The sequence below is a fragment of the Rhinolophus hipposideros genome (genome assembly GCF_964194185.1).
Source record: "Rhinolophus hipposideros genome assembly, chromosome: 21".
Lineage (NCBI taxonomy): Eukaryota > Metazoa > Chordata > Mammalia > Chiroptera > Rhinolophidae > Rhinolophus > Rhinolophus hipposideros.
The window spans coordinates 22329407-22342393 of NC_138067.1; the positions used below are offsets into that span (position 1 = coordinate 22329407).

The 12987-nt window shown below is 52.7% G+C and overlaps 1 protein-coding gene across 1 annotated transcript in view; it reads right to left on the minus strand.

The window, feature by feature from the left end:
- The window catches only part of FA2H (fatty acid 2-hydroxylase), a 46368-nt gene that overhangs the window by 18960 nt on the left and 14421 nt on the right, over window positions 1-12987 (minus strand). The window contains exon 2 of the mRNA XM_081031430.1: window positions 2845-2937. Coding sequence (XP_080887556.1) covers window positions 2845-2937 — 93 coding nt within the window. The remainder of the gene's footprint in view (window positions 1-2844; window positions 2938-12987) is intronic.

The window sequence follows — 12987 nt, forward strand, 5'->3', positions numbered from 1 at the left end:
GGACATATGGACAGGAACTTCTGCAAACCCTTCAAATCACACCAGTTTCATCTGGTTCCCACATGCTGGTCCCCAAAGAGGGCAGAGTAGAGGAGGCTGCCAGGGGAGGGCTCTGAAATGGACACAGTGAAGCAGGGAAAAGAGGGAGGGAGACAAATGGGACAGGTGTGCCCAGAAACCAGGAGTGGTGGGCAGCTCCCGCCACCTCTACTGGGGCAAGCCTCAGGCTGGCTGGGTTCCAGAAAACGGAGACACGGAGGGTGGAGTGCAGGGTGGAGCCACAACCTGAGTTCTTGTCCCACAAGGAAGCCTGGGTCTTGCCCGAATGGGTTATGAGAGGGATGACAGAAACGGTTCCAATAAAAGCCAATGCAGAACCCGAAAGTCAGACAGTCAGATGGCATGGCACCTAAGGGCACCCTGGGCTGGTTTCCTAGTCCTCTGCTGTCTTTTCAGAACCTTCTCCCTGTGCCCCGGCAGCCCCATCCCAGGTCCCCTCACTCTGTCCACAGCTTCTAGGGGATGTTTGGCCACAGGAGCCCAAGGCTCCCTCCCTCAGCAGCACCCAGAGGAGCTCCCCTTGAGCACAAAACAGGAAGGGTTAACTTCGGCAAGTCCCTTTGCCCCAAGGGCAGGTATGTAAACCCACCCCTGGCATAGGACTCCTGGTGGGAAAAAAAGCTGCTGCACACTTGGCGTCTCTCCACAGCTCAGCTCAAGGACCAGACCCAACGGCTCACACAGCCCCTGGCCTCGGTCAGAGACAGATGCAGAGCTTACATTAGACGGGCTTGCGGGTGGTCCCAGCCTCTCCACTCCTCCCAAAGTTTCTAGTATTACCATGAAGTAGATGAAAAAAAAAGAAAAGTAAGCAAAGCACTGTTCACTCTCCCTGGAAAGCCCAGTTCGGCAGGCTGCGTTTTCTCAGGGAGCTGGGGGAGGCACGAAGCTGACCTCCCATAGCCCCTCACGGGGCTGAGGGGTCTCCACACCCTCTCTTGGGCAAGCCCTTGCCCCTCCCAGGGTCACAGGAGGATGGGAGGAGGAAGACAGGAAGTGTGTGTGTGAGAGAGAATGACAGAGAGGTGCGGAAAGTGAGTCGGGCGTGACCTGCCTGAATGTGCTGGCAAGGAGCCAGGAGCAGGCCCTGGAGGAGGAGGAAGAGAGGAGGCCCCTCTTTCCTTGGGCAGGGGCACAGGTGATAGTGGAATAGGCCTAGGTGGACTTAATCCCCACTTGCCCCTCCGCCATGAGGTGACAGGGTTGGGGTCAGCCATGAACCTGCAGCCCACTGAGACTGGGGGACCTCTCCCCAGCAGGATATTTATCCATCCCTAGTCAGCTCTCTTTTCAGAGTATTTTCTTTCCAACACTCAATCCCTCAGCCAAGCCCACAGATGCTGGCCCCAAGGACCCCTCTTCACGACTCCTCTCGGTGTCATCCATGGGTCCTGAGCCCTGAGCTGGATACACTGCGGTTCATTCTCTGGTCCTGCCCTCATCCCACAGCCTCCTTGTCTTCCACTGCAGCTCCTCCTTTCCCAGGGCAAGGGCCTAACTCCATGGTTCCCAGGGTCCTTGTTCCATTCAAGTTGGCTATGGCCCCCTGCATCCTGCCCACATGCAGAACAAGCCTAAGTCCCCCAAACACCCAGAGAAGTCGGACATTTGCACCAAGAACCCCCTCCCCCAACCTCAGCTCCTGGGCAATAGCAACTATGGCCAAGCCCAGGGGTTGAGGTCAGGACACCAGGTCTCTGGTGAGCCCTCTGGGGGGCGCTGTGTTGCCCTGGGTAGCCTTTCCCTTTGATGGCCTTCCATTTCCCTTTTGGTTACACACCTCTCGAAGGACATGGGCACAGAACAGCTTGTCCTAAGCTCTCTGGTAGAGCACCCACATGCACCTTTGCTGTGGGCTGACAGGATCCCTGGGGCGTGGTGGCAATTCCCACCTGACAGATACCATCCCCCAGTTCCTGGGGTCAGGCCCTCAGGAGTCCGGCCAAAGGGCCCAGAAAACAACAAGCTTTCTGGAGTCTCCCACCTCTCCTCTGGCCACCTGTGTTCTTTGGGGGTGCTTCTTGCATCTCATGTTGTACTGTTTACTGGTGGGCGTGTCTGTCCTCTCCACCGGGTTGTAAGCTCTCTGGGCACAGGGACCTATGCTGTTTCTTGCCACACTATCCAGCACAGGCCAGGGACATTTATGGATGTACCCACTCATGTTTATTCCAGGAGGAAATGGCAAAACGATATTGGTAAAGTCTCATGACCCAGGTTGGAGGGAAATGGCTCCCACATCTGGTTCCCTTCAGAGACCTCAGGCCACGCTGCTTCTCCCCACCTCCACTGAGCAGCTCCACTCCCACCTCTGACCACTCAGGACTCCCCTAACCAACAAAGGGGCCTGCCAGTCCTGACAAGATGCTGGCCTCTGCACGCCGACAGAGGTCTGCCATCGGGCTCTGCAGACAAACCCTGCACAGTTCCAGGCCTGCCCCCATCAGCCTCAGCAGACTCCCACGCTGGTGACTCTTACACAGGATCGTGCTGGTCCTGGCAGCTCTGCCGTGTGCACCAGTCAAGCTGGGCATGCACTGTTGCCTTCTGGGCTTCAGGGGTCCATGTGGGAGCCCTCCCTCTGGGGTGTTTGGGGCCTGCCTCTGCACAGACTTCTTTGTGTGCAATTTTTCCACTGGCCATGCTTGTGTGCTGTGGGCACCTGCTTCCCACCCTCATTTCTCCGGCAAATGCCATGAATAACCACAGCTTTTGACTCCACACCACCTCTGCTTGGCCCCGGAAGCCCCTGATTAGCATCCCAACCCCTCCTGTGCCGGTTACCTTGTCCCAATCCACGACTTTGAGTTTTGGTTCCATCGCTGGGTCTGTCTTCTGAGTGTTTGCAGAGCCTGTAGCCTCATTCTCCGTGGAGCTCTGGAGAGAGAGGGTACGAGGTGATTACTTACAGTGGGTAAGGGCAGACTCCCAAGCCACACTGTGATGAGGCAGCCAGGAGTGGTGACAGCCCCATGCTGGGCAGGGTGGGCGAAGGTCAAAGGCACCGAGCACATTTGAAAACAGGAATATACGCTTGTGGGATGCATTATTCGCTGCATTTTTCTTCTCCCTTAAAAAAAATAATTTCTGCAAAAACATGAGACAGAAAGATCAGGGAGAGAAAAGAAGCTGGCAAAGAGACTGTACGCGAGTGAGTGATTAGCCGGGAGCTCTGGGCAATGAGGTCCCTCCCAGCACCCCTCCAGGTCCCTAGCGGGTGTCAGGCAGCGGGAGTCACAGGGAGTCACCTGGCGGGCTCCCTGTGCCACGCCTGATGACTACTCACCCCCCCTCCCATAATTCCACAAAGCCCATGGGTCACAGGCTGGGCCACCCAGGTGCACGAGCCCACAAGAAAGAAAAGCTGCACAGAGTGAGGGAGACGGTCCCTCCAGGAACTCCCATGTGTGGTTCAGCAGCCACACATAGGGTGAAACTGGCAGAGGAGTGCCCCAATGTGTTCAAGGTTAAATTGCAGCAGCAAAGAGGCAAAGTCAGAAGGGAATGGAATGTACTGGGAAAATTACATGGTCCCAGCTGGCCCTGACGTCACATGGGGTGAGGCTGGAGAGGACAGACTGGCACGTAGGTGAAACTCACGCTTCCCTGCAGGAAGAGTGGGTAGAGTACTTGTCAATGCGGGGGGGCGGGGGGGGGCGGTGGCTGCCCTCTGAGTCCCTGTGACTAAAGGACATGGTGGTGCTGGTGGCCATGGAAAGGGCCTGGAAGCTGGGTATCAGCAAGAACACAAGAAGACTGTTTTAAGCAGCCAGTTGGGGTTTCTACTGTCACAGTTCTTACAGTTTTGCTTCCAACTGAACCATGTGAAACTGATGGTGGTTGTGATGCTGGCAATTTCTGGGAAAAGCCGTTTGTAACCCAAATAAAAGCGGGCTTCATGGTTTGGCCTTGGTCTGGGTATCTCAGTATTTTTAGTGTGCCACCATTCTGCCTTCCTTCTTTAAAAAAGCATTTCTGAGGCTCTCTTAAGGACAAAGAAGAGTGGACTTTATAGCACCTCATACAGTCAAACTCCCTAAGTGTCCAATATAAATGTCATATAATAATCTTGCCCCTTCTAATTCTGTTCCACCCTCAAAATACCCCAGTGTCCCCAGTCACCGAGCTATTGACTCTCCCTCTCTCCTGGATAGTTATTTTCTCCTGGTCACCTCAAGTCCTTTCTTAAGTAGGGTGAGCCACTCCTTCTCTGGACCCCCAACCCCACTCACTGCAACTCCATCGTCTCTCTCAATAAAACAAAAGGCACATCTTGGGGTCTGCCGTCCCAAGCAGGGAAGGGTTATCACATGTATGATCATTTAATGGTTTTGTCTGTGCTACACTTTTGAGACATCCCTGAGCGGCAGACACAGATCTGTTTTGGCCACATCCACCTAAACCACCATTGGCAGCAAGAGAAAGGGTCATGGCCTGTGGCACTGGGCACAAAGCGCCCATCTGTCTGGCCCAGGCTTCTGTTCACTCCAGTCTGGACTGTTTTCTGAGAGCTCAAGTCCCTGGACAAGGCTCCCTTCCATTCACTGGCTGCCTCAGGTTTCCAGGGGTCACTCCTGGTTCTTTCCCTCTAGTACTGAACAGGCCCTTTCTTTTCCACCTGGCAGGGTTATACATATTTGAGGATGGCCAGTACCCACCCTTTGCCATCTGCTTTCCTCCAAGACCCTCTTAGGACCTAACAGGGTCTCTAAGCATAACGGTTGGTCCATGCTCCTCTTCCAAAGCAGGTCTGATGGGACCAGTGCAGAAGCCAGAAGGGCGCGCACCTTCCTCAAATGAAACATCTATTTCAGGTTATGGGAGCTGAGCTCCCATTGGCCACTTTGGCTGCCATACTATGAGGCTCGTCACTTAACATACGGCCACCTGAACTTTTGTGGACTGCTGCTGCTGGTGGAGTGTGGAGAGCTCGTGTGGTCCAGGAGGTGACATGGACCGGCAGATCTACTCACTGGAGGGCCACAAACGATGCATGAGCAAGACTGGGCACCCAGAGTAGTGATGAATGGGGAAGCAGTAGGCTGTGGAAAGCAGAGGAAGCCTGAGAAATGGGGTTGTCAAGGGGAGTTTGCAGGGACAGGAAGCCCTGGCTCCATATCAGCCTCTTCTTCAGGGGCTGGTGGTCTCGTCCTCCTCCCTCAGTCCTTCCCTCCTACGGGGACCTCATCTATAGCCACTGCCTTCATCCACTCATCCAGACACATGTGTGCAGCAGCCACGTGCCAGGGCATCAGCTCTGAAGACTCCCCACATCTCTCTCTCTCTGACATTGGCCCCGCTCCTTGCCCCTGGAGAAGGTTTCCAACTGCCCACATCATAGTCTGATCCAAAAACCCTGCTGTCACCTCTGATACCACATTCCTAAAAGTGAACATACTGTCCTTTGCAAATCGCCTTATCGCTGATTTCCCTATATTTAAAGTCTTTCCCCTGTATTTCCAAACTCCTCTCCTGTTATGCCCCTGGATTAACCCTAATGTTTCCCTCTAGCCAGTTGGGATGATTGACCATTTTCTAAACATGCCTTGTGTTTTCCTTCTCAAATGTCACCCTGTCCAGGATGACGACAGAGGTTAAGATTCACGGATGCTTACTATGTGCCCAGCCCTTCAATCTTCATAACAACTGTATGAAGTAGGTACAATCATCATTCCCACTTGACAGATGAGGGGAGCTAGGCACAGGGCAGCCCCACAGCTAGTGAGAGGTGGAGTCAGCAGCTGGACTCCAGAATAGTCTCTCGATCACCATGCACTTCTTTCCTAACTATTCTAGCCAGCAATGATCTCCTCATTTTACAACTTTTAGAAAATCATACTTCCCATATGTCCCACAGCCTCACTCAGCATTTATAATTTCCTGCCTCTTGTTGTCTTTGTATGTTTGGGAAATTATCTTACTTGTTTAATGGTGTTATAGATTCCAATTGGGCAGGAAACCACTATTTCCTCTTCTCAGGGAGCCTAAGAGGGGCTCTTGATACTATGAGATGCTCCACTCATATTGGTAGCTGCAGAGTGGGCCATGTTTCCATGCTGGTTCTCTGCAAAATAGCCAAGGTGCTGAGACTCCTGCAGTGCTGTGGGCTTGGCTCTGGGAACGCAGCTCTGAAGCTCTGCAGGGCACATGTTCCTTGGAAATGTAAAACAAGTGGAGTGGGCATGTCTGCTTAGGTGAGAGAGGTAGCTCAGGACACCAAACACGCCATCTTAGAACGTCACTCTGGGCTGGACAGGACAGTGCCCAGATACAAGGGCCAAAATTCCAATAATTTGGGCCTTATATTCTCAGTGCCCTTTGGCCGAGTACACAGGATAGGCACGAGAAGAACTAAAAGTCGATTAGACTGATACAAGATTGCCAGCATTTTATTTTGCCAAATAAAAACATTTTTTAAATTACCATCCCCAGCATTTCATAAATAAGAGGACATTTCAATACCAAATAGGTAGGAAAATGTATACTTTCATAGTAAAAGTCAGTTCTTCCCAAGGAAGGGCAGTTGGCAACTTTACACTGACATTAAAAAAAAGAGGGGGAGTTCTATTTTAAAATATTTATTAATGCAGAAAAATTACAACCTAAAATTTTTGTTTTGTGAGCATGAATTGCACATAATTGTTTTTCTGGTTCAAGGCGGTTGGTGTGGGGCCTTCTGATCTACGGGTAACAAGTAGGTCAAACATGCACTTTGTTCCAGTTCTAAGGTTTTACTTTTAAAATTACTAAAAATCCAGCTTTGCACAGAGATGTTGGCTAAAAATGGAAACAGTACTTTTCAGGTTTTTTTCCGTTCAACTGGAAATAGTCTGGGTGAAGTGAGGGAAATGGAGGAGCCCCATGGCTCTCTGCCTCCTTCCAGGGAGCCAGGAGGAAGGGGATGAGGTCACAGGCTGACCTCCCCAGTACAGAGCAGTCGGGGATGCTCTCAGGACAGCACCCTTGAATCGTGGACCAGCCCCGTGGCGGGCGCTGCCCAGGTAGAATGAGGAAAAGTAGGGAGGAAGGGAGGCAAGTAGGGGCCGTTCCCTCGTGGCCTCCTGACTCCTTCTGCTGCCCCGACTTACCCACAGTTTGAGAGTCCTGGAGCCACCAGGCAGTAATGCCATGAGTGACAGGCTTTTGGCAAAGAAATCCCAAACTGACGATGTAAGCAAGGTGCTTTCTGGGTGGCCTCACTGGGCCACACCCCTCCCTGGCAGAAGCCCAGATTGTTAATCACAAGACCGTACAAATCTCCAATATAGGAGACTTCAAGGAGAGCCAGAGCAAGCGACACGTTGGCAACGCCAGCAGCAGAAATACCCTCAGGGACGAGGAAGTGTCCTCTAGCATGAGCGTGTCTTTCATTGACTATTTTTCGTGAGTCTAGTTGTGAGATTGCACACGGTCTAAAAGGCTTCTCCCCATGCAGACAGGACAAAGCCTCTCGGACAAGGTCTCCCCTTCCCATTAGGGGGCTGCTTACATCTGAACCTGGAGGGCGGGGCAGGGCGGGGGTTCCAGGAAGTGAGTCCTGTGGGAGCCGCTGCCCCACACGCACTGATCTGGGTCACATTTTCCAAACTTCCATGCCCCAGTGTTTATTTTATAGGTGATCTGGGCTCACCCTTGAATTCCAGAAGTAAACACCATGCATGAATCAGACGTGTATAAAGGTCATTCCTAGGAACTAGGATACAACTCAAACTAAAAGAGTTTGAAAAAAAAGTTTCTTGGAAACTTCCACAATGCATTATTTAAAAGACTCTCCTGATCTTAGAAGCAAGCCAAAGGGAGCTTTAAAAAACAAAAAAAGCATCAGAAACTGAAGAACATGTGGGCTCTTTTCCAGTAGTTGAAAACTGTTCTGGGTGATGGCTTCAGATTAAATAATGAGTTTCAGTATTTTGGTAAAGAAGTGAATAATTCTGAAATGAGACACACTGGTTTTCATAAGAATGGTCAACTTGTGTTAATGGGTATGGCAGGACATGGGATGGCCAACTTACCTGTGCCAGGTGACAGGTTTCTTAGAGGGTCTACCTGAGAGACATAAGACCATCCCAAGGCAACGAGAATGGAGCTGAAGACCCACCCCTCCTCCTGACCCCTCCTGATGGCTCCTCCCTGTGAAGGAAGGCTGGAGACCCAGCTAGAAGCACTTTGTGGTCAGACCCACGGCTGTGTGCGAGGAACCTGGTGAGTCCAGCAGGGCAGAGCTCAGGCTGAAAGCATCTCGTTCTCCTTATGCCTTTCCCTGTGACAGCCTCCCAAGCTAGAACATAAGCTCCATGAAGGCCCTGCTGTCTTGCTCAGTACTAGGTCCCCAGGAGCTGGCACAAGATCAGCACTCAAATTACTTGCTGAACAATACACTGATAAGTTGATGGTGGCCTGTTTAACCTCTGGAGGCCCAGACCTGGAGTGGCCACTGAAGGGTGGGCAGCAGGCAAGGAGAGCTTCCCGATGCCATCCAAAGCCTGTACGTATTTGGAGAGAGGTCAATGTGCTCTGCCAAGGAAGTTAGGTAGGAAGGCACTGCCCATTCTGAGGTAAGAACTACTGGCCATGCTGGGCAATATGGTGGGGGCAGCGAGGAAGGCGTGTTGATCCCCTTAGACCCCCCCCAGTCACAGCCCAAGGCCGAGGGAGAGACGCCAGCAAGACGGGAGCCCTAGCACAGAGTCACTCCTGCGCTGGTGGTCAAGAAACATTACTTCCTGTCAGATCACCAAGCCACGGCCCTCCTCTCATGGAGACGTCCTGCTCACACCACTGCGCCTTCTCCTGGGCTCCATCCTCCGCCTGTCTCTCTCACACGGAGTTCAGCACCCTCAGACCTAAATTCCTGGAGCACCCAGGAGGCAGGCATTCCCTGCCAGTGCCCCGAGTTTCCGGCCAGCCCCCCTACCACACCTGTCCCTCCAGGGGGCAGTCTTCACTCAGGGGCAGCCTGGGGCAGGGGGAAGAATACAGGGCCAGGGTCTAGTTCTAACGTTGAATTCAGCTCGAGACTAAGGGACATAGTTCTCCACCAGGCTCCATTATGAACTTGCCGTGTGCCCTGAGGATCTTCCTCTTGGAACAAGAAGTCGCTTCTCTCTGGCAGGGGCAGCCCCCAAGTTCCTGCTCTGTCCTCAGAGGTTGTACAGGTGACACCAGTGAGTGAGGCACGCAGGGCGTGGCTCCTAACACACACCTATCTTGTTTGCAGAATAAATGTAGGAGTAGGCTTCATCTCCACAAGGAAAGATGCTTGCTTTCACTTATCTTAAAATATGAGGCACCAAAAAAACCCCAAATAAAACCATGAGGTGCCCTTTTGTTGGAGGTGTTGGTACAGAGAAAAAACAAAGAAATGCAGCAAGTGCAGTACTCACTGGTCATTGTCCCTTGGTCTTGAGACCCAGGAGGCTGTCAGGATTGGAGCCGACCGCAGTGAACCAGAAGTCGTGGCGTGTCAAGCGGGGGCAGCCCTCTCACTTGGATATAACACAGGTCAGGTGAGGATGGGGCCCAGACTTGTCAGACCTTCTGATTTCTAAGAAAAGCTGGAAAACTTCATTTTTGTATGAAGTCTCAGATTTTTACATTTGACTTGCATTTAAAACAAATGATACGGGCCAAACCAACCTGTCTGAGCGCAAACACAGCCCTTGGTCTGCCAGATTGAAGCATCTGGCTGAGCTGTAGCCCTCCGGCACCCAGTGCAGCCACAGAGAAGGAGAGGTAAGAGCAAGGGTTTCTTCCCCCTCGCACAATTCCTAGAGCAGGCACTATAGATGGAAACCTAGGCAGCACCCACATGGGCCAGGATTGCAGGATCAGCTGTACCAAGACCCTGGGTGGGGGTGACTGGCTGGCACCAGGGGAAGCAGAGCCCCAGCAAAGTTCGGGGAAGGGCAAGCCCAGGCCTTTTCCTTCCAGTCGAGCCGAGAGGATTGGCTTCCAGAGACGCAGGGGGTCAGAAAGTAGAAGTGTGCGGTGGCTACTGGTTTTACTGGTTCTCTTTCCCTTGCTGGAAGGGAGACAAAAATCCATGAGGGTGAAGGAATCACAGGAGAGACGCAGGCCATGTCCCAAGGAAGTTGCCTCCAGGGTCTCACTTTCCAATGTGGAAGCCTGTTCTGGGCTGAATTGTGTCCCCCACCTCAAATTCATATGTTGAAGTCCTGACCCCCAGCGCCTCAGCATATGACCTTAGCCGCGAAACACCAGTGAGTGCCAGCAAACCACCCGAAGCTGGGAGAGGCCTGGCATAGATCCTTCGCACGGCCCTCAGAGGAACCAGCCCTGCCAACACCTTGATCTCGGACTTCTAGCCTCCAGGCTGTGACACACACACTTCTGTTACCTAAGCCACCCAGTGTGTGGGACATTGTTACAGCAGCACTAGCAAACACTAACACAAGTCCTGAACCAGTTTCCCTGGGAGCAAGACAGAGCCACAGCAGAAGGAATTCAACCAGGAGAGAGAAAAACAGAGGGAGGCACCCAGGGAGCTGTGGAGACCAGATTCTGCCTTCTACCCGACACTGAGGCATGCCAGAAACCAGGGGCTTGCAATCAATGCAGCCATCCTACCGGTCTGCAGTGGCAGCTCATACAGACAGTTCCTAAAGGGGGAGGGGGGCTTCAAGTACCCCCCTGCCTAGTCCACTGTTTCCTATCCAGGAGGTAGGGGCTGCCTTGTTCCCTTTCTTCAGGGCCTGAGAAGTTACTCCCCAGTTTCCCCATGTGGAAGAGCCATGTGTGGGAGGCAGGCTGAACTGGGGGGTCAGGCAAATTGCAGCCCTCTTTAGCCTCTTGGCCTACTTTGCATTCCACCCCCCCCATCCCCAAGCCTTGTGGCTCCTGGGATAGCCGTGCCACCTCCCTGTGCCACCACCCCACATATGCAACTGGCATCTCATTGGTATCAACACAATTCTCCCTGAGAGACTGGCAGGAGGAATGGGGGAAACTGAGGCACAGGAGGACCAAGTCACTGATTCAAGAACTCTCAGAGGATTGCTGGGACAGCCAAACAGGAACCCACTTCCAGGGCTGTCCCCTCTGAGGCTCTTCCTGTGCCCTCCTCCTCTCTCCCCTCTGGGAAGACTCAATAGGGTGGTCCCAAGCCCTGGCACAGCCTCTGCCTTTGCCCCCAGCCCTCCTCCAGTGCCCCAGACCCTGTGCCTCCGCAGAGGGCTTGCTTGGAGGGTGCATGAGGGGGAGAGAAAAGAGAAGAACAACAGAAAGCCTGCACTCTGCATGGCAAACAAACAAGCTGACCACAGAGGCGGTGAAAGAAGGCAGTGTGCTGAGGGGCAGGGGCTGCAGGAGGCGGGGGAGCGGCATAAAGGAATGTTGTTCGGGAAAGCCGGGGCTGGGCACCGAGGGACGGACAGATGGCCTTTTATCCCTGGGTTTGGCCTGAAAACCCTTTTTCTGAAATGAGATGGTACTCCAGGCCCTGTGTCCAGCTGTCCCACCCCACGGAGGCCCAGAAGAAGGTGGGGGCTCCTGAGGTCTCAGCAAGCCTGGGTAGCACAGGCCCTGGGCAGGTAGGAAGGGGCAGGCCCGGGAGCAAAAGGATGGAGCCATACCTTCACCAAGAGTCTTCCTTGGGGAGAAGCCTCTGTGTGAAGCCCACCCCTAAGGCCCCCAGGGAGCAGTCTCCTCAGAGCTGGTTGTTTTCAGTAGCCAGAAATCTAGGGCTATACTTTTGGGCTAAAGGAACTGCTTGCTTTGATTTCTAATAAGCTACCCTCTGCCTGATGAGGTCCAAATCAGAAGCCAGGCCCAGCGAGGTCCCGTGGCCTATCCTATTTTTAAAACATTTTAAATAAACCCTTTATGTGCAAAAACAAAAGCTAAATGAACAAAACCCCCAACATCATATCTGTCAAGTGACAAGCCACAGAACCCCCAAAGCACATCCACTCCTCGCCCACCCACAGTTGTGGCAAGGCGATGAGCTCTGAGGCCACTATCCCAGGATTCACGGTAGAATGAAGAAAGGAAAAGAGAAAACGAGTAGGAAAGGTGTGCCCAAGGTGTGACCACCTCTCGCTCAGGAGATGCGGGGATCTAGATAACAAGGCCCCACGCTCCCGAGTCCTTGACAATGGTTCACGGACCTGGCATCGCGACTACTCATGAAATGCGTCCCCTTGGACGACATCATCAGCAACCGTGTCACCAGAAGCAGAAGCCAGCAGAGGTGGGCAATCCAGGACATCAGCAAAAGGGGCCGGTGGATTGAAAATATTAATTACTGCTCAAAACTTGCCAGAGTGTGCCCACAGGTTTTTGGGCTGTTAACGTGATTCTCTACCAGGTCCTGCCGTGGACTGTCTGCAGCCACACAGATCCTTTCCTCTCTAGCCTCTAACCTCACGTGAGGGCACCATTTCCGGGAAGGCACCAAGAGGTAAGGGGATATGCGCTTTTTTCCCAATGAAAGGCTTGACTCTGGGATTTGGAGTAGCCCAAGGGGACAAGCCGAGCTGGGAGCCCGGGGTTGGGAGCATGAGCTGGGCTCGGTCTGGTGGGTAAGGGCTGTTTTTGGAGGCTCCCCTCCTCAGCCCTGCTTATAAACTCCCGCCTGACATTGCAGCAGTAAAAGGAGTGGGACCGCAGTCTCACTCTGATGAGCAGCACCCACAGCCTGTAGGATTATTCTTTTGCAGATGTGATGGGACATTTCTAGACCGTAGTCTCTCAGGCTTAGACCTCAAGGCACCACCAGCAGGCCTGTGGGGTGTGCTATCCACAGGAAAACACACGTAAGCCATCGAAAGTATATTATCTCCTCACTCACCTAACTTGCAGAATAAAACACATTTCATTAGCTATCATATTGATTTACAAATGATTTCATAGATCACTATTCCAGAAACAATGTTCCTAAAGCTTCCTTCTATACTCCAATAATTTAGG